This window comes from Bison bison, unplaced genomic scaffold, assembly GCF_000754665.1.
Source record: "Bison bison bison isolate TAMUID 2011002044 unplaced genomic scaffold, Bison_UMD1.0 scf7180017864533, whole genome shotgun sequence".
In the NCBI taxonomy this organism is placed as follows: domain Eukaryota; kingdom Metazoa; phylum Chordata; class Mammalia; order Artiodactyla; family Bovidae; genus Bison; species Bison bison.
The window spans coordinates 9,746,087-9,772,056 of NW_011495082.1; the positions used below are offsets into that span (position 1 = coordinate 9,746,087).

The 25,970-nt window shown below is 41.7% G+C and overlaps 1 protein-coding gene across 1 annotated transcript in view; it reads left to right on the plus strand.

Moving 5' to 3' along the window:
* The window catches only part of RHOBTB3 (Rho-related BTB domain containing 3), a gene marked incomplete at its 5' end in the record, with an annotated part of 57,746 nt that overhangs the window by 11,711 nt on the left and 20,065 nt on the right, over positions 1-25,970 (plus strand). The window contains 5 exons of the mRNA XM_010831998.1: positions 3,293-3,447; positions 8,141-8,252; positions 10,640-11,005; positions 20,280-20,392; positions 23,731-23,851. Coding sequence (XP_010830300.1) covers positions 3,293-3,447; positions 8,141-8,252; positions 10,640-11,005; positions 20,280-20,392; positions 23,731-23,851 — 867 coding nt within the window. The remainder of the gene's footprint in view (positions 1-3,292; positions 3,448-8,140; positions 8,253-10,639; positions 11,006-20,279; positions 20,393-23,730; positions 23,852-25,970) is intronic.

Sequence of the window (25,970 nt, forward strand, 5' to 3'; positions counted from 1 at the left end):
CTTATTATAATGGTCTGCAATCGTTGTCTGCCTGGGCTCGGTTGACAATAAGTTTCAGTTATCTGTGTATCTTTATTACCCTGCTATCTGAGGTGCGGTGGCTGCTCAAAAAACGTTTGTTCAACGCATGAATGAATGGCTTTATGAATGATGTATACAGATGTGAAAAATCATTTTCACTAACAGGGTGAAATTAATTTCCCATGTGAAATGTGATCGCAAGGTAATTACAAAGCTAAAGCTGGCTCTTTGGTTCAAGGACACGGATTGTTCCTCCTTCCTGGAATATTCCTCCCTCCTGGAATCCCTTGCAGTCCAGTGAAACAGTGCTGAGTGTTCTGTAACTCCTTTCTCCAGCTGCTTTAAGAACAAGTTCAGCAAGTACAGTCAGTCTCACCTCTTTGCTTTGTTATACGTGTTTTGACAAGCTTGACTGTGTGTGTGGGTCTTCATCGTACTTGGCTCTGAATAAATCTTTGGCTTTTATTAAATATTGAATTTGTCTTTAAAGTAGAAATTTTTTTTCCAAACTTGGCAAAGGTGTATTCATAGCCTTAAGCTCCTAAAAGCAGGCATCCTGTCTTGTCTTTTTGAAGCTCTGACAGAACCTAGTACATTGCTAGGCTGGAATTCCTAAAAAGATTTCTAATACTCTCAAGCACTGGCAACATTGTAAGCATCATCCTGAAAGAAAGTGAAAGTGAAGTTGCTCAGTGGTGTCCGACTCTTTGCGACCCCATGGACTGTAGCCTACCAGGCTCCTCCGTCCATGGAATTTTCCAGGCAAGGGTCCTGGAGTGGGTTGCCATATCAGTTCTCAAAGCCACTCTTTTGAAAGAGATGCCATTCATCTTAATTCCAGAGTTACATTGTGTTTGCTTTGAAAAAAAATTAGACCTTTTGTGATAGTACCTTGAAAGATAATATATAAGGGGAGAGAAAAGACTACAGTGTTAACTGGAAATGTAACACTGATTCCCAGAGTTCCAGGACTCTTGAGCAAGGCTCAGTAGGAGTGAGTCCTGAAGAAGGCACTGCAGTTTAAAATGGTTTGGGGTCTCCTGATTGTTGCTGATGATATGCTAAATGTTGGTTTATTTAATTCATAAACATTTTGCTGATTCTCCTACCTAATATGTAATGGCTAGACATTTTTTCCACTTGGGTGCAAGTGAACAAAAAGCAATGTCTTCTGTGACATAGAGGAGATGTACGATTGGACATTAGGAGATACTTTCTGGGTTGGTAAGATGCTTGTGGCTACACATGAAGGAAAACCCCGCTCAGCTGGCTTAGGCCTGACACTAACTGGATTTTTCCCTCAAACCAAGATTGTTTCCTCACAATTATTTTACATTATGCTCGCTATTTTTTCACTCAAAATGGTACTGATTTTATTTTTGTCCTGAAATAATGTTTAATAAGATGATCTGCCTACCCACCCCATTCCATCAATATAAGGAGAGCTTTGTAGACATGAGAAGATCTCTGTCTTCAGAGAGTCAAAGGCCCTGTTTATGATGGGTTTGTAAAGAATGTGAAATGCCAGTGTGTTCTTTTTCAAGATAGGCTAACTTGTGTATGATAACTTTATTTGCTCTGAACCTGATATGATCTTAGAAAAAAAAGTGCAAAAACTCAGACTAGAATTATTATTTATTGCATACTTTAGCGATGCATACTTTTATTTTTAAATCATGGCATTTTTATGCAAACTAAATTTTTGTCTTATCTTTTGATGGCTCTTTATCAGGTGTAGCAAATAACAGCTTTATTATTGTTTCTCTAAGACACAAGGAGACTTAGACATGTCACAACCTCTCTGAGCTTCCGTTTCCTCCTCTGCAAAACGAGGATGTGAATGCATGGTTTCCAAGCTCAGAATGCTTTCAGTGAATCGAAATTATCTAATTCTTAGGTGTACGTGTGCACATGGGTATTACGTATGCACATGGCACAGAATATCCTTGGTATGCATGCCATGTGTTCATGTAGATGCTCCATCTCTGCACTGTTCATTGGTAGGATGTTTTTTGTGTGTGCTGTGGGGATAGGGGGAGCAGCCTAAATGCCCTGTCAGGGCCACTGTACTTTCAGTTATCAGGTCTTTTGGCCCCTGGGGGTCACAGCTGAGTCCCTTTCCAGGCGCAGGCGTTACCCTCTGCTGATACAAGCTGCTTGCCCGAGGTTTTGCTCCCTCCACAAGGCAGCCCTCCTCCACTTACTGGCTGATTTAGGGATACAGAAACCCAGCTTTGTGTGGGGAACCCCTCTCAAGGGCCGTCTAAGCTCCAGAGTCTCCTGTCTGGTAACTGAAGTATCTGTTGCAACAACATTGCAGTTCGAGTTCTTTCTCTGTGGAGTGCAGCTTCCTGCACCCTTGAGATCTGTTTCCAAGATCACCCCCCAGAAAGCCTCCTTCACACAGTGTCTCCATGTCGGAGTCTGTTTTCTCGGGGAAGCCAACCTACAACAATGTGATTTCTTGGAAATGGACTTGGCTGCTTTTTGAACAATGACATATCTGAAGTGTAGCATGAAACAGAACAAAGCTGGCAGGCCAATATGGAGTTGAACATACACGATTAGCCTTATTAAGGCAGAGTCTTACAGACAGATTGGTTTACCACCTTCCCAGCCATAGGTCTGTATGTGATTCTTGGGGAAGTTCACATCTTGAGTAATTTATGCTCTCTGTTTTTAGTGTTATGATCTTGGAGCAAAAGATGAAAAGTGATTGACTTTGGTCACTGCAGTTGAATGCTTTAGAGTTCAGCCATCAAAATGTCTAGATTAATAGGAATGTACTTCATATGAAATTTGGAATGACTGACAGTTTTGCAGCCTTCAGGATTGAGGTCAAATTGAGGATTCTGTTAAAGTAAAAGATGTATTCAAACTTAGTGAATGTATTTAAAGATTATTACAACAACAACAAAAAATTCCAGCCCATTGTTTTCATGGTTGAAGTTGTATAAAAGGAAGCAGGCCTGGCATTTTAGTTACTGTAATAACCTTAGTAGTATTCATTCACTTATTTAAAAATTCATCTATTTTATAAGATCTTGTTCGTTGTTCTTCCATTTAAAGCTTATTTATTTTAGGGACCTTGCAGTTATCACTGACACTTCTCATTCAGAGTCTAGTGGATAGTAGCTATATGAAGTGGCCTTGAACTGTGATTCTGGTGTGAGCTCTTAATTTGTTGTTTAATGTCCAGGTTGTCTGTGCACATTTGTGTGTGTGTGTGTTTAATTTCAAAATGCTTTGTTGGTCATGTTCGTTTTCTCAGAAGAATTACCCTGCACATGCCCGCTGTGCACCTCAGACAGAGGGAGCTGTGTCAGTACGACGGAAGGGATCCAGCTTGCTAAAGAACTAGGAGCCACCTATCTGGAGCTGCACAGCCTCGATGACTTCTACATAGGAAAGTACTTTGGAGGAGTGGTAAGTGGAAATCCCAGTCGCATAAATTCATCATTTGTCAGGTTGGCTCTTTAGCCGTTTCTTAGAACCACAGTTAGAACTTTAATTTTAAAATCAAGAATAGTTTTAATCTTGTGAAATGGTTATTGTGGTCACTGCTTCCACTTTTCCCCCTTCTGTTTGCTGTGAAGTGGAAACAGTGACAGACTTCATTTTCTTGGGCTCCAAAATCGCTGTGGACAGTGACTGCAGCCATGAAATTCAAAGACGCTTGGTTCTTGGGTGGACTTCCTTGATAGCTCAGTTGGTAAAGAATCCACTTGCAATGCAGGAGACCTGGGTTTGATCCCTGGGTCGGGAAGATCCCCTGGAGAAGAGAAAGGCTACCCACTGCAGTATTCTGGCCTGGAGAATTCCATGGATTATAGTCCATGGGGTCGCAAAGAGTCAGACATGACTGAACAATTTTCACTTCACTTGGTTCTTGTAGGAAAAGCTATGACAAACCTAGACAGTGTATTAAAAAATGGAGACATCACTTTGTCAGCAAAGGTCTGTATAGTCAAAGCTATGGCTTTTCCAATAGTCATGTATGGATGTGAGAGTTGGACCAAAAGAAGGCAGAGCATCAAAGAATTGGTGCTTTCAAACTGTGGTGCTGGAGAAAACTCTTGAGCGTCCCTTGAACTGCAAGGTGATCAAATGAATCAATCCTGAAGGAAATCAACTCTGAATATTCATTGGAAGGACTGATGCTGAAGCTCCACCCCTTTGGCCACCTGATGCAAAGAGCCAACTTATTGGAGAAGACCCTAATGCTGGAAAAGATTGAAGGCAAAAGGACAAGGGGGGTTGGCAGAGGATGAGATGGTTGGATAGTATCACTGACTCAATGGACATGAGTTTGATCAAACTCTGGGGGATAGTGGAGGACAGGGGAGCCTGGTGTGCTGTAGTCCATGGGGTTGTGAAGAGTCGGACATGACTGAGCGCCTGAACTGAACTGAAAGGGAAAAGGACAACTTGGTTTCATTTGTTGGAGAAGATGGACACTAGGCAGACACTTTACCGTCTGAGCCACCAGGGAAGTCAGGGCTGGGTTGCCTCAGGCCAAAAAACTACCAGGGAGGGAGCACAACCCCACCTGTCAGCAGATAATTGGATTAAAGCTTTACTGAGCAAGGTCCTGCCCACCAGAGCAAGACCCAGTTTTTCCCACCACCAGTCCCTGCCATCAGAAAGCTTACATAAGCCTCATAGCCTCCTCCATCAAAAAGGGCAGACAGAAGAAGAAGAACCACAGTCTCCCATCGACTAATACAAAACCACATCACAGAAAGTTAATCAGCATGAAAAAGCATAAAGTTATGTCCCAGATGAAGGAACAAGGTAAAACCCCAGAAAAACAACTAAATGAGGTAGAGATAGGCAACCTTCCAGAAAAAGAATTCAGAATAAAGACAGTGAATTTGATTCAGGATCTTGGAAAAGGAATGGAGGCAAAGATTGAGAAGATGCAAGAAATGTTTACCAAAGACCTATGAGAACTAAAGAACCAACAGAGATGAATAATACTCTAGAAGGAATCCATAGCAGAGTAACAGGCAGAAGCACAGATAAATTACCTGGAGGGCGGAATGGTGGAAATCAGTGCCACAGAATATAGAAAAAAGAATGAAAGGAAATGAAGACAGTCTCAGAGACCTCTGGGACAACATTAAACACACCAGTATTCACATTGTAGGGGTCCCAGGAGGAGAAGAGAGAAAGGACCTGAGAAAATATTTGAAGAGATAATAACTGAAAACTTCCCTAACATGGGAAAGAAAATAGTCAGCCAAGTCCAGGAAGCACAGAGTGTCCCAAACAGGATAAATCCAAGGAAGCACACACTGAGACATAGTAATCAAACTGACAAAACTTAAAGATAAGCTATTAAAAGCAACCAAGGAAGAATGACAAATAACATGCCATGGAACTCCCATCAGGCCATCAGCTGATTTCTCAACAGAAACTACAAGCCAGAAGGGAATGGTATGACATTTAAAGTGATAAAAGGGAAGAACCTACAACCAGAAATACTCTACCCAGCAAGACTCTCCTTCAGATGTGATGGAGAAATCAGAAGCTTTCCAGACAAGCAAAAATTAAAAGAATTCACCACCACCAAACCAGCTTTACAACAACTGCTAAGGGAACTTCTCTAAGCAGAAAACAAGAGAAGGAAAAGCTCTGTACTGTGCTGTGCTGAGTCACTCAGTTGTGTCCGACTCTTTGCAACCCCATGGACTGTAGCCCTCCAGGCTTCTCTGTCCGTGGGGATTCTCAGGGCCAGAATACTGGAGTGGGTTGCCATGCGCTCATCCAGGGAATCTTCCCAACCCAGGGATCAACCCCAGGTCTCCTGAGTTGCAGGTAGATTCTTAACCGTCTGAGCCACCAGGGAAGCCCAAGAAAATCCCTACCTACAGAAAATAAATCCAGAACAATTAAGAAAGCAGTAATAGAATCATAAATATTGATAATTAGCTTAAATGTAAATGGATTAAATGCATCAACCAAAGGACATAGACCAGCTGAGCAGATGAGAACATGTGCATGTACGCACTTCCACTTAGCACATCACTCTCCTTGACCCCCCAGGTGGTATGTAATTATTTGATATTGATAGTTTAATCGTGTTCCCATTATGGCATGCAATTGTAATTATCTTTTATTCTTTGTCTTGTTATTGATTGTGAAAACTGATAAACATATTTTACTATTGTGATTGTGTAACTGTTACTCACTTAATACCACTGCATCATGATTGGCCAACAGAAAAATTATAGAATTCTGTATCTCCAAAACTACCATTTAATAGAAAAACCTGTAATCACTTTTTAAAATCCAGGTGTATATCAGAATTATCTTGGAATTTTTTTGAAAAATACAAATTCTCGGGTAGTGCTTTTTTTTTCTTTTAAACCAGAGCTCCAAATATGTTTCTAATGAGCAGCCATGTTTATTTTTAAACAACTGGACTATGTGAGGGTCTTTTACTTTTATCTAGCTTGTTTCACTTTTTCTATCTCATATTCAGTGCTCCTCTGTCCATGGGATTTTCCAGGCAAGGATACTGCAGTGGGTTGCCATTTCCTTCTCCAGGGATACCTTCCAAACCCAGGGATCGAATGCACGTCTCTTGTATTGCAGACAGATTCTTTATTGCTTAGCCACCCGGGAAGCCCATACATACATAAATAATTTTTGCTGTTCAGTCGTGTCCCAACTCTTTGTGACTCCACGGACTGCAGCACACCAGGCCTTCTGTCCTTCACTATCTCCTGGAGCTTGCTCAAACTCAAGTCCATTGAGGTGGTGATGCCATCCGACCATCTCATCCTCTGTCGTCCCCTTCTCCTCCTGCCTTCAATCTTTCCCAGCATTAGGATCTTTTCCAATGAGTCAGCTCTTCACATTGGGTGGCCAAAGTACTGGAGCTTCAGCTTCAGCATCAGTCCTTCCAATAAATATTCAGGACTGATTTCCTTTCAGATTGACTGGTTGGATCTCCTTGCAGTCCAGGGGACTCTCAAGAGACTTACACGTACATACATAAATAATAATAATAAATTCCGTTCCTCAAGTGCACTATCCACATTTTAGGTCCTGCATAGCTACATTTAGCTAGTGGCTACTGTTCCATGATTAGCACAGATGTTGTAGGACATTTCCATCAACATAGAGCATTGCATGCTGTGCTGTGACCCAGCATCCCGAGTCCTATGACCAGCTGGTGCTGAGTCTGTTTTGCCCAGACTATTCCAGTCTCTTCCCTGGGTCCATCTACCTGAAGGTGGCCCACATGTCTGATAATGTACACCCCGAGGCCTGAGAGGTGACCGAGGGGTGACCAGGTGTGAGGAATAGGGAAGGGGAGAGTGGCTGGACCTCGGTTGTGTAGGTGTGGATATCTGCCTGCATGTACCAGTGCCCTCAGGTAGGGGCGTGTGGGTGGGCAGGCGGAGAGAGGAAGGGTGGTCTTGGGCACCAGGAGTTAGGGGCTAGCTTTCTCTGCTGCAGGAAACTCTGAGGAGTCTCAGAATTTAAATCTGAACCAACCCTTCCAGTTTAAATGATGACATACTTGGCAAAGCAGAAGGATAGAATATATTTTATGTAACAGTTTATTTTCTTGATTTGCAACATTTAAATATTTAGGTAGGTGGTATGCGGACCTCCTTTTGTACTTTTGCCCCAGGCGTCACATGCCCGGAGCTATGTAAGTGCATGTGGTTAAGATTTCTAATTTATGAAATGACGGATGCGTTTCAAAGTAATTTGTTCAGGAAAAAAAGTAGAGCACATATGAACGTTCCGAATTGTTGTGAGCAGATGTGACCCAAAGCTAGAGATCTGCTCTTGCTTTGACTTTTTCTAGTGTTGGTTGTTATAGTTGCCTGTGAGATGGTTATTGGTAGTCACATGGATGTACTGCTTGGCATTCTTGATTATTCAAGAGAAAGTACAGTTTTTTCCTTGAATGATAGTTTATGTTTAGACAAGGCACAGACTGTTCTACTCGATAGATTTTTTTAAAAATAAAAAAAAATTGAAAAGCATTGGCTAAGGCATGCGTGTCGATGGTACTGGCAGCTGTGATTTGGAGTCCAAATAGTCATATCTACATAATTTTGTCAGAGCTCTAATTAACATTTGATTCTTGTTTTAGTTGGAATATTTCATGATCCAAGCCTTAAATCAGAAGACAAGTGAAAAAATGAAGAGAAGGAAGATGAGCAACTCGTTTCATGGAATTAGACCACCTCAGCTTGAACAGCCAGGTGCATTTATTAGCCTGTGTCTAAACATTCCGTTGATATTTATTGTAGATCGTTTCAAAAGCGTGGGGGCAATTGTTCTCAAATTTGAGTGTGTTCAGGACTCACCTGACATTCCGATTTAGTGAAGCTGGGATGGAGTCTGAATCTGATTTTTAAATAAGCCTCCCAGATGATTCTGAAGCAGGTGGCACCTGGATCACATTTTGAGGACTATTGTCTTGAAAACTTGAACCTATGGATTCTTTTAAGAATGGTGTGTGTGGTAGAGAGCTGCTCTAAATTACAGTCCAGTGAGAAATAACCAGATGTGATGCATGAACTTTGAGTGGATACAGGTTCCATAAAAACATCTAAAAGATGTTCTTGGGACAGTTGGGTAAAATTTCATTATGGATGGGAAATTAGATGATACTATGGGATTACTGTTGATTTTCTTATATATGATAGTAGTATTGTGTTTAGTAGAAGAATGTTCTTATTCTTAGGAGATAAATATGAGTTATGAGTAAATATGAAAGTATTTAGAACTAAAGTATCCTAATGATTACAAATTACTTTTAAATGGTTTGTGAGTGAAGGAGAGATGCACACACACAGAGGGAGAGAGAAAATTTAGAGATAAGGCCAAAAAGTAAAGTGTTAATAATTACACAATTTAAGGGCAAGATATATGTGTGCTCATTGTATCATTCTTTGAGGTTTTTGACTGTTTGAAAATGTTCATGATATAGGGTTAGAGGAAAATAAAATTAAAAATAAACTATATCAACTTGCCAGAACTTATTGCATAATCTTGTAATAGCAGCGGTAAAATAATACTCTATTCAGATCAAGTAATTATGGATATTGTTTGTACTTGATAAGTATTTGGTGAATGAATGAATGTACATGAACAAGCCAAGAGAGTGTAATTTTGTATGGGAAGTCAGTTCCAAAAATGTGGACATACACACCGTAGAATTGGCTTTGAACTTTGTGATGTGCAGGGTGAAAGGGGTGATGTGGTTGTTACGTAGCAAACCCTGGGCCCTTAATTACTTCCTGGATGCGAAGATGAGTGGGGAATGGCCAAGTCAATGATGCTGATGCATAATTTCTTAGTTCTTATTAATCAAGAAGAGAAAACATACCAATTGCTCAGACAAGGCAAAATTCTTCAGGTCATTTAGCACTACAACCTGTGGGTCTTCCTCTGGGACCAGCAGGTGAGATAGTGGGCAGGTGTGCCCTTCCCATGGGAGCGCTGTGGCATCGCACTGACCATAACTCAGGGTCCGGGGTGCACGTTTGTTCTGGTGCTGACTTCTTCTAAGGACTGATCCCTGGCTTTGAGGCATGTGATTTTTATAAACTGTTCTCAGACAGTCAGGATCTGTAGGGTGCCTCTGGTGATAGAGAGAAGAGGATGGATAGGGTACAGGGCAGAAAGAGCCTGGCCCCCAGCTTACCTTGTCCAGTTAGTAGACTGGAGTTCTGCTTTAGAATAAAGAATTGTTTTTATTCCTGAAGAAGGCTGAATTGTACTGGTTTAAATGATTGTAGATCCTTCAGGCAACCCTTCCCAGGTCACGTTTTCCTTGGCACAGCTTTAGATGAAAGTTAGCAGACTGTTCACAATTCGGGTCTATGATGAGGACCTGGGCTGTGGTTCTCCAGGCCGATGTTCTGAATTGATGGAGGCTAATCTAATTTAGTTAGTGATCAAACTAGGGAATGGAAGGTTACCTGCCCTTGTGGAAATCATGGAGCCTGACCAGCAATCTCCCTGACGTGTGCCGAGAGGAAGAAGCTGGTTGTGGGGCAGCATAATGTTTTACTAGGAGGGAAAGACAAACTTTAGCATCGGAATAAAATGGTCAAGGTGGTTTTAAACCATCGAGTCCAAGACTCTGAACCCTGGCTTTTAAGAGGCTGCAGTTTCAACAATTCATTCCTCTGCCTTCAGTTATTCTGGAAGGAAAACGACTTCAGATGTGAGGTTGGGCTCTTCAGAACTTTCAGAAATTTCTTTGCATGTTTTTATCAGGTGAAGAATGATGACAGCCAACATAACTGAAATCTAGCATTGGGAGAAATATTTTATGTGGGGCCACACATAGTGAGAAATGCTCTTTGTGGCATTGGTACATTTTTCATTTGTACTAGAAAAAGTAAATACAGTATTTCTGTGTATCTGTGTCATTCCTGGATAGTTAGTTTATAATTAGATGAAGCTATAGAAAAGGTGCTGTTTTTCTGGATCCAAAATGGCCAAATATTGGCAACTTCCTATGGTTCAACCTAATAATATTAAAAAAAATATTGTTTTGTTGTGTTTAAACCTGAAGTGACGGGGGTCTGTGGACCTAAAGAGCAGTTTGTTATTCTTATTTTCTTTTTTGAAACAGAGAAAATGCCGGTCTTGAAGGCTGAAGCATCGCATTATAATGCCGACTTAAACAACTTGCTGTTCTGCTGCCAGTGTGTGGATGTGGTGTTTTACAGCCCAGATTTAAAGGAGGTGGCCGAGGCCCACAAGATCGTTCTCTGCGCCGTCAGCCATGTGTTCATGTTGCTCTTCAGCGTAAAGAGTCCTGCAGACATTCAGGATTCCAGTATCATCCAGACCACCCAGGATCTCTTTACTATCAACAGAGACCCCGCGTTTCCAGGTGCTAGCCAGGAGTCTCCGGGCAACCCGCCATTACGAGTCATCGTTAAAGACGCCTTCTTCTGTTCTTGTTTATCGGACATCCTGCGCTTCATTTACTCAGGTACCTTGTCACATGGTTCTGGTACAGCCTCGTGAGCTTTTGAAATGAAGTGTACCCGTGGTCTTCATGTGTTACCGGTTGGTTTTATCTTTCTCTTCTTCATAGTATCTGAGGTGAAGATTGTAAATGCAATAGTGTCTGCTTTATCCACAGGAACTGGGCCAAGCTTTCTCTCCTTACAAGTTTCCTTGCCTTGGTTTTACATCTACCTGTAGAAACAGTAACCTCTTTTCCTATTGAGCGAGTATGTTAGTATTTTAAGTGTTAGTCACTTAGTTGTGTCGACTTTGTGATCTCATGGACTGTAGCCCTCCAGGTTCCTCTGTCCATGGAATTCTCCAGGCAAGAATACTGGAGGGGGTTGTCATGCGCTCATCCAGGGAATCTTCCCAACCCAGGGATCAACCCCAGGTCTCCTGAGTTGCAGGTAGATTCTTAACCGTCTGAGCCACCAGGGAAGCCCAAGAAAATCCCTACCTACAGAAAATAAATCCAGAACAATTAAGAAAGCAGTAATAGAATCATAAATATTGATAATTAGCTTAAATGTAAATGGATTAAATGCATCAACCAAAGGACATAGACCAGCTGAGCAGATGAGAACATGTGCATGTACGCACTTCCACTTAGCACATCCCTTCTCCAGGGATTTACCTGACCTAGGGATCAAACCCGGATCTCCCACATTGCAGGCAAATTCCTTACTATCTGAGCCACCAGGGAAGCCATTATATTTAAAAGAATATTCAGAATTCATTTTAAATATTTAATATTTAAGAATTCATTGTCTGATTTAACTTTAAAGAAATAAAATTCTTCAAATACATATGAAAATAAGTGTCTTTACTTATTCTTGTTTGACTCAGATTTTGGAGGGAATTGAAGGGAGAAATTACCATGATCATTGCATTCAGTTTAACAACTAGAAACAGTATCTAAAATTAGTTCAGACTGAAATCTAATTAACTTTGACTATGACTATTTCAAACTACTGTTACTTCTGTGCCCTTATCTTTGTAGGATTCAACTTATCAATTGTTTTTCGTCTAATCCTTTTAAAAGCTCAGTATAGCACATATATTCTAAAGATTAGACTTTTTAATTTGAGTTATTTTAACAGGGTGGCTTCCTGGGTAACTCAACTGGTAAAGAATCCACCTGCAATGCAGAAGACCTGGGTTCAGTCCCTAGGTTGGGAGGAGTCCCTGGAGGAGGGCATGGCCACTCACTCCAGTATTCTTGCCTAGAGAATCCCTATGGATTCAGTCAAATGATTGATGATAAGATTTTTCTCTTTTTCATTGGGGTTGTGTTTAGTTTTACAAGTTAAGAAGTTAATGCTTGTGAAAAATAACAGTTGTAGCATGCAGATTAAGTGGATTAAAAATATACATATTGGAGTTGAATGTGGTGATATAAATCTTAAATCCATTAAGTGAATATTTGCTTAGAATATTCCACCCCTGCAGAGCATACCAGCAGTGAGTGCCTTCGGCATGGCAGCCTCTCTGTAAATGTAGGCTGAACTAATGAGTAGACTCTAGTAGCTGTGAATCATTATGTGAACAAACCAGATAAGCTAGAGTCTTCATTTAGCACAATGGATTTTTATGTTTAAACTTAGAATCTCACAGTTCAGAATTAGGACTAATTTTGAAAAGCCAAAATGTTTACACATTAGAAGAAAAAAAATGTCTTTAATGATATGTCAGAGAACCATGATGGAGGTGTTTGGCTTTTCTTTTCAATGAGTCTGCTGTTGAAGTCATGAATTATTCAGCATGTTTCCCACAGTATCCATTAAATACTTTCAAAGGCGCATGAGCACTTTGAGGTCAGTTCTAATAACTAAATGTATGTCCAGTGACAGAACCTGCTTATCTTTCTCCTAGGGAGTAATTTTTTTTTTAATTGTAAAATTCATACATACAGATGGAAAAAAGGGGGAGAGAAAAGAAGAAAGTTCTCACACCCTAGTACCTTTCCCCAGAGTTGATTGCCTGTTAGAAGTCATTCATGAATTCACTCTCTGATGCTTTTTGAGAGAAATGAATATGTTGAGAAACTTGCTCTAATGAAAATGTAACCTTTGGTGACTGCTGTTTCCTGGGAACCACAGGTAGTTTCCATGGGTGGAGCATGGAGTGGGAGGGGATGGCTGGAAGGAGATGAGGCTGGCAGGGCCCTTGGGAGCTGCTCCTGCTGTTCTAAGAAGCTTTTCTAGAACTTTATGCATGATTAGACTGGGCTTTGGGAAGATCCTCTCTAGTGATGGTGGGAAGGTGGAAGAGCAGGCAAGATGAGTGCAGTTCGGAAGCACTGTTATTCTGGAGCTCAGCCTAAGGAAGGCCAACATTCTAAAAACAGTTGTTTGGTTTTGCAGCCTCTCTATCACCAGTACCAGTGGTCTTCAAACCTTAAAGTACCTGCCAGTCACCTGGTGATCTTGTTAATGTGCAGACTCCGATTCGGTGGGCCCTGGTGGGGCATCAGTTCAGTTCAGTCACTCAGTCGTGTCCAACTCTTTGCGACCCCAGGGACTGCAGCACACCAGGCTTCACTGTCCATCACCAACTCCTGGAGCTTGCTCAGACTCATGTCCATTGAGTCGATCATGCTGTCCAACCATCTCATCCTCTGTTGTCCCCTTCTCATCCTGCCTTCAGTCTTTCCCAGCATCAGGGTGTTTTCCAGTGAGTCAGTTCTTTGCATCAGGTAGCCAAAGTATTGGAGTTTCAGCTTCAACATCAGTCCTTCCAAGGAACATTCAGGACTGATTTCTTTTAGGTTTGACTGGTTTGATCTCTTTGTAGTTCAAGGGACTCTCAAGAGCCTTCTCCAACACCACAGTTCAAAAGCATCAATTCTTTGGTGCTCACCTTTCTTTATGGTCCAACTCTCACATCTGTACAGGACTACTGGGAAAACCATAGCTTTGACTAAATGGACTTTTGTCGGTAAAGTAATGTCTCTGCTTTTTAATATGCTGTCTAGGTTGGCCATAGCTTTTCTTCCAGGGAGCAAGCTGAATTTCATGGCTGCAGTCACCATCCACGGTGATTTTGGAGCCCAAGAAAGTAAAGTCTGTCACTGTTTCCACTTTTTCCCCATCTATTTGTCATGAAGTGATGGGACCAGATGTCATGGTCTTAGTTTTTTGAATGTTGAGTTTAAAGCCAACTTTTTCTCTCTTCTTTCACTTTCATCAAGAGGCTGTTTAATTCTTTGCTTTCTGCCATAAGGGTGGTGCCATCTGCATATGTGAGGTTACTGATATTTCTCCCAACAATCTTGATTGCAGTTGTGCTTCATACAGCCCAACATGGAACCAGTTCATTGTTCCATGTCCAGTTCTAGCTGTTGCTTCCTGACCTGTGTACAGATTTCTCAGGCAGGTCAGGTGGTCTGGTATTCCCATCTCTTTCAGAATTTTCCACAGTTTGTTGTAATCCACACAGTCAAAGACTTTAGTGTAGTCAATGAAGCAGAAGTAGATATTTTTCTAGAACTCTCTTGCTTTTTCAATGATCCAGCGGATGTTGGCAATTTGATCTCTGGTACCTCTGCCTTTTCCAAATCCAGCTTGAACATCTGGAAGTTCTCGGTTCATGTACTGTTGAAGCCTGGCTTGGAGAATTTTGAGCATTACTTTGCTAGTGTGTGAGATGAATGCAATTGTGCAGTAGTTTGAATATTCTTTGGCATTGCCTTTCTTTGGGATTGGAATGAAAACTGACCTTTTCCAGTCCTGTGGCCACTGCTGAGTTTTCCAAATTTGCTGGCATATTGAGTGCAGCACTTTCACAGCATCATTTTTTAGGATTTGAAATAGCTCACCTAGAATTCCATCATCCCCACTAACTTTGTTCGTAGTGATGCTTCCTAAGGCCCACTTGACTTCATATTCTGGGATATCTGGCTCTAGGTGAGTGATCACACCATCATGGTTATCTGGGTCAGATCAGATCTGATCCCCTGAATGCATGAGGGTCTGCATTTCCAGTAGTCTCCAGGCAGTGCTGATGTTTTGTACCACAAGTTGCTGCAGCACCTGCTCTTGGTAGAACTGGGACCACCAGCCACAGCCAGGGGATGAGGGCCTGGAATTCAGCCCAGAGGCCCTGAAGAGGAACCCAGTGATTAGTCTCAGGGAACAGGGTCAAAGTGGAATCGCCTGCCAGGCTGACTGACACAGAGCTGTCTGGAGCTGGGGCTGTCCACGCATTCTTGTACCCCCTGCCTGAAGTTGAGGCAAGTGAATGCTTAGTGGTGGGTGGAAACCCAGTGAGCCTGGCAGTAGTGACTAGAAGGCAGAGGTGCATGATGACATGGAGAGCTTGCTGAGCTGCAAACCCCCAACCAGTTCGGGGCATGGACTTCTCAGTCTGACGCTTAGCTGTTGCCTCTCTGCTCTGACTTTGTTTACATGTGACCCAGACAGGACGTAGTGCCAGGTACACACTGGCCACAGGCCACTGACCTGGGGCTACAGGGAGACCTGGATGTGGGCTGAGGTAAAAGAAAAGTGAATGCCTCAGCAGGTGCCTAACAATTCTTCTTTAACTATTTACTCAGTATAACCTCAGACTCAAGCAAAAGTGCTACTGTTCGTTGTGTTTAAAAAGACGACAATCTCAGCAAAATACAGTTTATTGAGAAGAAAAATCGACCAGATTCCCGATCTCAAATGTCTAAACATTTTCTGATGTTTTGTTTTTGCCCTTTGATTTTTTCTTGGTGCATAGGTTGCTTATTTAAAAAAATATTTTTTTTAATTAAAGCAAACTAAAATTTGAAACCTAATTTTTTTTTTTCCTTAGAGACTTAAGAGGCTGGGCTTATGTATTTTCTGTTTGTTTATCTTATTGTTGTCCAACATCTGAAAACTTTTGAACAGAGCACAAGTCTTAAGACCCAGTTTCACACTGGTTTCCTCCTCGCAGCCCCGGCCTAGCCGCGGGTCCTGTTGGGAACTGTGGAAGACAGGAGCGGGTTGTGCTCACGTCAGTTGGACCGGGAAGCAGAGGCAGAACCCATGAGAGGGCGTGCTCCGGAATGTTTGCCCTGAGCAAACACGGGCTGAAAAACCCTATTAAACTTGTCTCCTTTTTTTAGAAAAATGAACCAAATGACAGAGAATGTCTCCATTTTTTTTTAAATTTTTAAACTTTTAAAAATAATTTTCTTTTAACCTTTAGGAATTTGAAATGTTGCAGATATTGTGCCTACCATGGATATTTGAGTCCTATATTTAGGAAGGGCCTTTTAATACTCTGGTTAACGCTTTACCCCTGTAATGAAGGCCTCTGTTCATTTTCATATTCAAATTTCTGAGCAAACAGGCACAGTGAAAGTGCGTATGTTAATTTCCTCTTGGATAGCTGCTAACATTGCGTAACGTCTGATACTTTATGACTACCACTGACATTGCGTGTGCATGCTCAGTGGTGCCCGACTCTTTGCAACCCCATAAACTGGAGCCCACCAGGCTGCTCTGTCCTTGGGATTTTCCAGGCAGGAATACTGGAGTGGATTGCCGTTTCTTTCCCCAGGGGATCTCCCTACCCAGGGATCAAACCCACGTCTCTTGGGTTTCTGCATTGTCAGGCAGATTCTTTACCACTGAAGGAGGAATAATCTGAAAAGTGAGGCCCGCAGTTTCCTGGTCTTGAGGAGTAATCCTTAAATGGCATACAATTGTAACATTCTTATGATACTGTGTACAGCCTTTATGCTGGCAAATTCCTGAGTCACAGGATCTCAGATGGATAGCAATTGAAATCTTTGTAAGAGCATCAAGAATTTAGCTTTGAGCTCTTCCTGCCACAGATGGCCCTTAGAATTTCACATCACTTATTGAAATGCTGCCAGGGTAAATGAATTTGTGGAAATGAGCGTAGTATTCTCCAGCTCTTGAAATTATTCTGTGATATGCTCTTTTCTGCACTGCATAAAAGAACAGCTGAATGCACATGGGTAGATCATGCTCTGTAAGACTAAGTAAATTAGTGCTCTAAGAAGTTAAAATCACAATCAGTTATGTAGGATGACATCTAGAGCTCTGCTGTAACATATAGTACTATGCCTATTGTTAGCAGTAGTGGAGAGGGCAATGGCACCCACTCCAGAACTCTTGCCTGGAAAATCCCATGGACGGAGGAGCCTGGTAGGCTGCAGTCCATGGGGTCTCTAAGAGTCAGGCATGACAGAGTGACTTCCCTTTTCACTTTCATGCATTGGAGAAGGAAATGGCAACCCACTCCAGTGTTCTTGCCTGGAGAATCCCAGGGATGGGGGAACCTGGTGGGCTGCCGTCTCTGGGGTCGCACAGAATCGGACACGACTGAAGCGACTTACCCGCAGCAGTGTATTAAAACTATGTTAAGAAAATGGAACACATGTTAAATGTTATTGGGGCTTCCCTGGTTGCTCAGACTGTAAAGAATCTGCCTGAATGTGGAAGACCTGGGTTTGATCTCTGGATTGGAAAGGTCCTCTGGAGAAGTGAATGGCTACCCACTCCACTATTCTTGACTGGAGAATTCCATGGCCAGAGGAGCCAGGGGGGCTACACTCATGGGGTCACAAAAGAGTCAGACATAGCTTAGTGCATAACACTTAATGTTATTACCACAAGAAAAGAAAAGAAATCTCAGTCTTATTATTGCTGTATTTGACACCTAAGTGTCAAAGATGATTTGATTAGCATTTCTAATTATGGCAAGAACCCGGTCATTAGAGTGCCCTTATAACCTAGGCTTACTTTTCTTTTCAGTTGTTGGATCTTTCTGTGTCTGTTCTCAAACAGATTAATATCCTGTAGGAATTTACCTATTGCTAATCTTAATACACTTAGATTTGATGCTTGTTTTCTTTCTGATACTCTTCTGAATGGAGATACTGTGTAGGTGTTCTTTAGTTAACATAACTTTACTTTTAAGAAACAATATCTGTGCTCTCCTTTAACTTGTGTGAGTATCAGTCAGAACTACTTCCATGTACTGTTTGCTGCATGCCACTGACCCTGGGTTTTGAAAGTGGATAAAATGTCTAAAGGATGAGCAATAGTCATCAGCAGTCAATGCACGCTCGAATTTCCTGGAGGCTTTTAAAATTGATGTCTGGGCCCCATCCCCAGAAATGCTAATGTAATCCATCTGGGGATGGCACCTTCTCCAATGGTATTTTATAAAAGATCATCCAGGTAAATGTAATATATAGCTAGGGGTGAGAATCACTGGCATAGAGTGAATTTTCTTGAACTGAGTCCCTTGGCTTCTAAGGGATCCTTCTCTTTTATGTAGACTTTACTGGCTATGTGTGCATGGGAAATTTTCTAGAGCAGTGATCCAGAGAATTCATCAGATTGTGAAAAGAGTATGTGACTTGAAGTTAAAAATCATTCTTTGAGGAAGAGGAAAACAAAAAGCATAGGCTTGTTCTAGACTGTACGCCTTGTGGAATTTGAGGAGGGAGAAGAGCTAACAGTGAAGTCAGAAAAAGAGTGCCCAAAGTTAAGAAGAGGCAGGGGTGCCCTGGAGCTAGCTAGTGCCAACGTGTGAGAGGCAGTGGTATTTACCTGTTCCTAAGGGTGTGTTCGGAGAAGGCAATGGCACCCCACTCCAGTACTCTTGCCTGGAAAATCCCATGGGCAGAGGAGCCTAGTAGGCTACAGTCCATGGGGTCGCTAAGAGTCGGACACGACTGAGCGACTTCACTTTCACTTTTCACTTCCATGCATTGTAGAAGGAAATGGCAACCCACTCCAGTGTCCTTGCCTGGAGAATCCCAGGGACGGAGGAGCCTGGTGGGCTATGGGGTCGCACAGAGTCGGACATGACTGAAGTGACTTAGCAGTAAGGGTGTGTTCTGTGTTGTATTGAACTTGGCCATGGTGGGAGCATGTACCCCGCAGAACAGCAAATGCCCCAAATGAGGACTCTCCTTCCCCCACCCCTCTCCCAGGATACACTGTAGTAGTCATGAAGGACAGGTAAGGAGAAGTTTAAGATAGGCAAGGATGCCAAGCGCTGCAGGGCTCAGCTCTAATGAGGCCTGAGAGCAACTGGACTGCCAATCTGATTCTAAAAGATTAGTTTTGGATCTCCTTGCTACAGCCTGGTGGCAACTGCCTAATCTCACTGGTTCAGTAAATGTTCATTCCGTGCCCTCTCCACTCCCCAGTATTCATGAAGGCACCTGGCAAAGTTCTGGATACCTGAAGGGAAATACCAGAAGAGAAAGACCAAGAGCAAATAGAAAAGGATCTCAAGTTACCCAGAGACATAAATCAGCTAAATTCATACCAGTTGTTAACTGCATAGATAGAACTAGAACCTGGGTCTCCCAACTGTGCCCACCCACTCTGTATCTTTTTGAGTTGTATTTTTAGGATTTAGGACTGTCTATAAGGGATGGGCTGGATGGGGGTAATCTCTACAGAAATGCACTTTTGGAAACTTAGCTGCATTGATAATAAGATTCACTTGATGTGGAAAAGGCCAATTGGGAGTAGGGAGGCTAGGTAGGAGACTGCTGTGGGCCAAAGAGAGACGTGTTTGGGGGAAGGGGAGACATTTTGCTGATCCTGGACGAGGAGACTGTAAGGCACAGAGGAAGAGAGGCTGACAGGAGTGAAGTGAACCTAAGAAGAGACGGCTTAAAAGTGGGTTGGTGTGAAAAGGGTGAGAGGGACCGGGTGGGGTGAGTTTTCTTTTTTTAATGTCCCAGTTGTGTGGTTCTACAGAAAATTATCCAGCTCTCTTCTTCTGGTTGGTTCTGTAAGAACTGGCTATGGAACATCCTCATCGGACCCTGACAGTGCATGAAACCTTCTGAATGCATTCTGTTCCTTTGCCTGATTGTAGTCACTGCCCTTCATGATTGGTATCACTGAATCCAGCCTTAGAAAGGACGGAATCCGCCTCATACTCAGAGCAAGTAAATCAGTTGAGTGTTGGCCCTCTTGTGATGGGAACTCATATTCTAGCCATTGCTGTTATCATTAGCTCATCGCCTGTTCTATAAAGAGGTGGCAGCTGTTCAGGAAGAAGACTCCAGCTTTTGAGAAATAGTTTAGGTGAAGGGAAACTTTTTTTTTTTAAATGTGAGAGCTGTTTAAATGTTTTAGTGTAATTGTAAGAATATATGTTTGGTAAATAAAAATTAAAAGAAAATACTAAACAAAAAGAAAGAGGAACATTGATACTCAGTAAAATATTTATCTTTCTTCCTGCTTTAACAAAAAATTCAATATATATTGATTTTTTTACAGGTGCCTTCCAGTGGGAAGAGTTAGAAGATGATATCAGGAAAAAATTGAAAGATTCTGGAGATGTTTCAAATGTAATTGAGAAAGTTAAATGCATTTTAAAAACACCAGGAAAGGTAAATTAGTTTATTGTAAGTTACTTTCTCTGAATTATAACTGGTATACTAAGGTGAATATACTATGGAGTCATGAGGAAAGTTGATAATGTATTTTTTTCCTTAAGTCTATTTTTTGCTGTTTAAATGTTTTAAATATAAACACGTGATTTCTTGCTATGTCTGATTTTAATTCATGTTAGAATTCAAATATGTATGAGTCATGTCTTTAAAATGTTGGTTTGTGAATTCTGTTCCCTGAGACATTCCCCTGGGACTCTGGGAATATGCAGTCTATGTTAAGAATGAAGGCTGTTGGATTTGCCTAGTTATAGTCAGGCTTATGGGAGACGATGCTTCCTCACTGCTCACAGTTTCATTCCAAACAGTTTTCAGGGGCATGGCAGTCTCATTGTGTGTCTTTTTCAAGAGTTCCGAGAAATTTCCTTGACTAGGTGGGCAGCTGAGGGTTTGTTTCTCATCCAGTATAGAGTTCAAATCATATGTTAGGTTCAAAGATTATAGAAATACAGACTTTGTATATGGTCATAAACTACTGCCCATGAAAACCCTAGTAACTGAGATTTTGCAGAGTCTGTAAGAGCCTTAAGAGTAAATCTGTTCACTTTTAAGATGACTACATTAAACAATTTAGCCAAAATCTTATTTCAGATTCTGTGATAAGCAAATCGGCTACAGTAGATAAAAAGGCAAGTTGTGTGCACTGCTTAGCAGAATAGAGGTTTATGTTAAGTGTAAGAAAAATGATTATTTCTTTAGTTTTTTATACAGATGACTGCCAATGCTACAACCTAAGTTTATTAACATTTTAAGTTAATGTTTCAAAACTGCACTAAGTTTTTATAAAGATTCCTGACTATTCTTTAAATAAAAAAAAAATGATCTCTTTTTAAACAAAATATGGAATTAAAGGATAAGACCATTCTTTGCTTGTTTTCATAGCACATTGAAGCAGGTATACAGAAGCTGGCCACTTGTGCAGGTGTATGGCAGGGTAGTAGCTCTTATAGCCTAATTCAGCTAAATAATGCTTTTGTAGAAATGTGCATTATAGACTTGCACTCTGCTTTTCAAAAGTTCTCTACATGAACTTGCTCACAGACCAGTGAAAATACATATATTCTCTCCAAACTTCTGCCCTTGCTTTTTTTTTTTTTTTTCTTCAAATTCAAGGCATAATTGGAAGTTCTTGGTGGCCTAATAGTTAGAATTCTGGGCTTTCGTTGCTGTGGCCTGAGTTCAGTCCCTGGTCAGGAAATTAAGATCCTGCAAGCCATGTGGTGTGGCCCAAAAAAAAAAAAAAAATCAAGGCTTGGAAACAAGGAAATCTGTTATACAGATGCAGAATCTTTATATATTGATACCTAAAATACATCTACATGCATTCATGATGTACAAATTCGTAACCTTACCTAAATGGTTAGGACAGAAGTGTTGCCTGTTGTTCTAAACCTGAGCTTTTCCTTGGGTTGGATTCTGAACAGTCATTCCTTTCAGTAGCAAGAATAAAACAACTTCTTCTTGGGGAAGGGAAAGCTGGGGCCTGTATTAGTCCATGGAACTGAATTAAATCCTTCCTTTGCACAGGAGGACACGGGTTCTTGTGTGCTTTCCTCCTGTGCTTTCCCGGGGGTCTCTCATCTTTGAGTATTGGGAATCAGGAAATACTCCGTTTATATTGTGTCTGCCACAAATTACCTGTGGCTTTGAGTAAGTCTTCTCAGGGCTTTCTCTAGAATGAGGGGTAAACTAGGCATAGTTTATCAGGCATAGTTTATAGGATTTACTGAATCCTAACCATTCTAACCAATCCTAACCATGAAGAACTTCCATCTATGCCTGCTAAGTCGCTTCAGTCGTGTTGACTCTGTGCGACCCCATAGACGGCAGCCCACCAGGCTCCCCCGTCCCTGGGATTCTCCAGGCAAGAACACTGGAGTGGGTTGCCATTTCCTTCTCCAATGCATGAAAGTGAAAAGTGAAAGTGAAGTCGCTCAGTCGTGTCTGACCCTCAGTGACCCCGTGGACTGCAGCCTTCCTTCCAGGCTCCTCCATCCATGGGGTACAGTTTATCTCTAGACTGATTTCTGAAGCCCCTGCTAGCCCTCAGGTTCTGATGATGCTTTTTGACTGTTCCTGTGCTTTATGTGTAGGAGTCCCCCAAGTCCTCACCCCCAGTTCCTTCAGTGTGTATTAAAGAATACTGTGTATAAGAACTTAGATTACAGGAGCAGGGTTTGTATAATCCTGTTTTGGTTGTCTGTTTTGCTCATGGATATCATCCTGGAGTGTATGTTCTTCTTTGAGAGGCAGGATAAGGTTTTTTTCCTTCTCGCCAAATGTTTTAACTTCCCACCCTAGTAGATTAACTCAGAGTGGGGAGTAGGTGCCTGTTATTCTTATTGCTAATGTTGTATGTACACTTGGTTATTTCTTAGAGATAAAGCATTCTGAATTTCCTGTCTAGCTGAGCAGAGGGTCAAAAGTTCTGACCCAGCCTGAGGTTCTGAGAGTCAGCCAGGGAAATGGGTGATGGAGGAAGGGAGAGGGGCTGGCTCTCATTCCCTGGGGCTCTTTCCTTCAGAAGGGATTGTCTGAAGGATCACAGAAAGGGTACACAGAGCACCAGATCCTAAGTGGGGAGCAGAGGAAGGCTGGAGATGCCCAGCCTTCTTCACTGTTAACTGGAGGCTCCAGCTAGGAGTTGGGAGAGGACAGATCGGTGTGGTCATGGGACAGGGTTTCTAGAGCTCCAGATGAGAGATGCAGGCAGCCTCTGATAGATTCCATGCATCGGGACTGTGGGCAGGAGAGATATTTGGGATTATAAGGTTGTAGATCAAGATGCCTTAGTTCCTCACTCCCAGGTGTATGAACGTTGAATCTAGTGAGCAGTAGAACTTGATGTGATCGGTGAAAAATATGTGTGTTTTCTTAATTGCAAATTAAATTCTGTGTATATATTTTCGTAACTAGTGAATAGACAAGCAGGTTGTATATGCGAACACGTTTTACTAGGCGTTCATATGGGGCCGGGCTACTGCTGTCTGTTTCCCAGGCGACAAAGGTCCGGGGGCTTCAGCGCCCCTCATCGTCAGTTGCAGACTCTTCACTTAGCCAGCTCCTTCGCTGCTGTGAGTGCTGCGTAGTGCACTGGTGCTCTCGACAGGTAGCAGATGTAGTTCTCGAGGGCAGGTTTCCACGAAAGCTGTGACCAGAGATGCCATAGAGGGGGTAATCATTACTCCTTTAGACAGCAGAGATTTCCACGTTCTCTAAGCAGATTATCAACGCATATTGTATAATATTTCCTCTCGTATTTTTATTTCTCCTTATAGTTTAATTGCCTAAGGAACTGCAAAACCTATCAAGCCAGAAAACCTCTGTGGTTTTATAACACTTCCCTCAAGTTTTTCCTTAATAAACCAATGCTTGCTGATGTTGTCTTCGAAATACAAGGTACGGTTCAGTTTTTACAAAGTTCATTATTTGTTTTAATTTCTTGTTTTAACTTTCTGTTTCAATTTCGAGTATTTTGGGTGAAGGAATGACTATTCTCTATTGTAGGATGTAGGTTAATAGTACTTGAATTTCTACAAATTTCTACAGTTTCTAGAAAATTTCATTTTCTAGGGAAATGAAATATTTTATTAAAATAAGAAAATGAATTTATATTTTCCTTAGTTTGTTGTTACTGTTACCCAGTGCTTCATTAACTTTTAGGGACTAGCAGGGGATAGACCGATGTTATAGATCACCCACTTGTGTATTTTGTTTGTGTATTTCTTTAAGGTCGTAGTTTTTAAATCATTTGAAACTAGCCCCCTCAACATTTAACATTACGTCTAGTTTATGTTTTCAGCTCTTTTCCTTTTTAATTGAGCAAAAGGAACTACTCTTGCTTAGGGTCAAGCCTGGCTTACATCAGGCGTCTGTAGTTATCACTGCATTTACTTCTTAATGACACTCAGAGCAATTGCTGCTTTTTAGCTCTGTTGGAAAGTAATGCTCCCTAATTTTAATAAAGATGAGCCCTTTTAATGCTCATTATTGTTATTCGCTTGGATACTTTGTCACTTTAGTAGATTGAAAGCATAGTCTTAAAAATGAATTGTGAAATACCTTTAATTAGGAAAGTTGTTTCCAATGAATTAAGTACACTTTCAGGTGGGCTGTTACTAAAAGGAAGATTTAATTTAATTTTATGGTAGAAATGTACGGCAGCTAATAGTACCTTACTTTTAAAAAATGTTCACCAGAAGGATTTGTTTTGCTTTTAACTCTGGTCACTTGCCAAGACAAACTGAATTGGAAACTTTCCAAGGTGCCTTTGGGTAAGCGGCTGCTAGTAGCTGCAGTGTGAGTGTGGGCTACTGAGAATGGGACAGTCAGTGACCTTGAAATTATGTAAAAAGGGATTCGGAGAAAAGTAGGCTCACAGTTGACCAAATTTCCTTATAATTTGCATAGTAGGCACTGACACCAATTATTGTACACTATTATTTTGCAGTATTATTTTAATAATATTGTATATTATTTTGCAATGTTATTTTAAAATAATATTTTTAAATATTATTAAATAATAGTGTAAGATATTATTTTACAATAATATAGTAAAATATTATTTTAATATTTTACACTATTATTTTAGTGTAACCTGTTGAAAAGAGTTTCATGGGGAGTGTGCAATGCATGAAAATATATGTTACACTGAGAGGAGAGAGGGCAGTGATACAGAGAACACTCTCATAGCCTGCTTTTCTTCGGTGATCCCACCCACCGACCCTTCGCAGGCACCTGCTTGTACCCCACCGTGGGAGCAGCCGGACCTGAAGAGCCCCCGTAATGCCTTCGGATACCACGTGGCAGCTGCTCTAATGCCCTTTGTAGCCTCCTCAGCTCAACACCTGAGGCCCCCAAGGGAGCCAGGAGTGGACAGGAGCAGGAATGGGTGAAAGCAGGGGCCAGCGGGACCTCTGCCATCCACTGGGAGAGAGGCCGCCTAGCTCTGAGGCGTGTGGGGAGGGCAGCTCCTAGAGCCGTGGTCACTGCCCTGGGGAGGGTCTGCAGCCCTAGCTCCAGCCTTGGCTTTGCTTTCCAGACAGTGTGTATGTATCCTTGGGCCGGTCCTCCGTATGTCCTCCTGGAGTCTTTTCATTTGCAAAGTGAAGACCGTCAATCATGTTGATTCTAAAAGGTCCTTTCTAGTGTTAAGCTTGATGAGACGGTAGTGACAGAGCAGGTCAGGGTTTTGCTTGGAAGCATTTTTACTATTTAATAGGTTTGGCTGTGTTACTTTGCTTTTCGGATCCTCTGTTTCCTCACTTGTGAAACGGGGATGCTGGTTTCTACCTGGGAGAGGGTGACTGGTCGTGAGGATGGAGATGATGGTGCGTGGAAAGGCACATTTAGAGGCCTCATAGGCAGACCACACTGGTTTTCTGTGCTGAATCCTGGGCTGCAGCAAATCCTTTTTAAAAACTGTTCAGACATCACTGACAACTGACTGGAGTTGACATGAGATATAAAACTATGACTGAAATAGTCATCAAATGTACACATATACAAATATATAAAT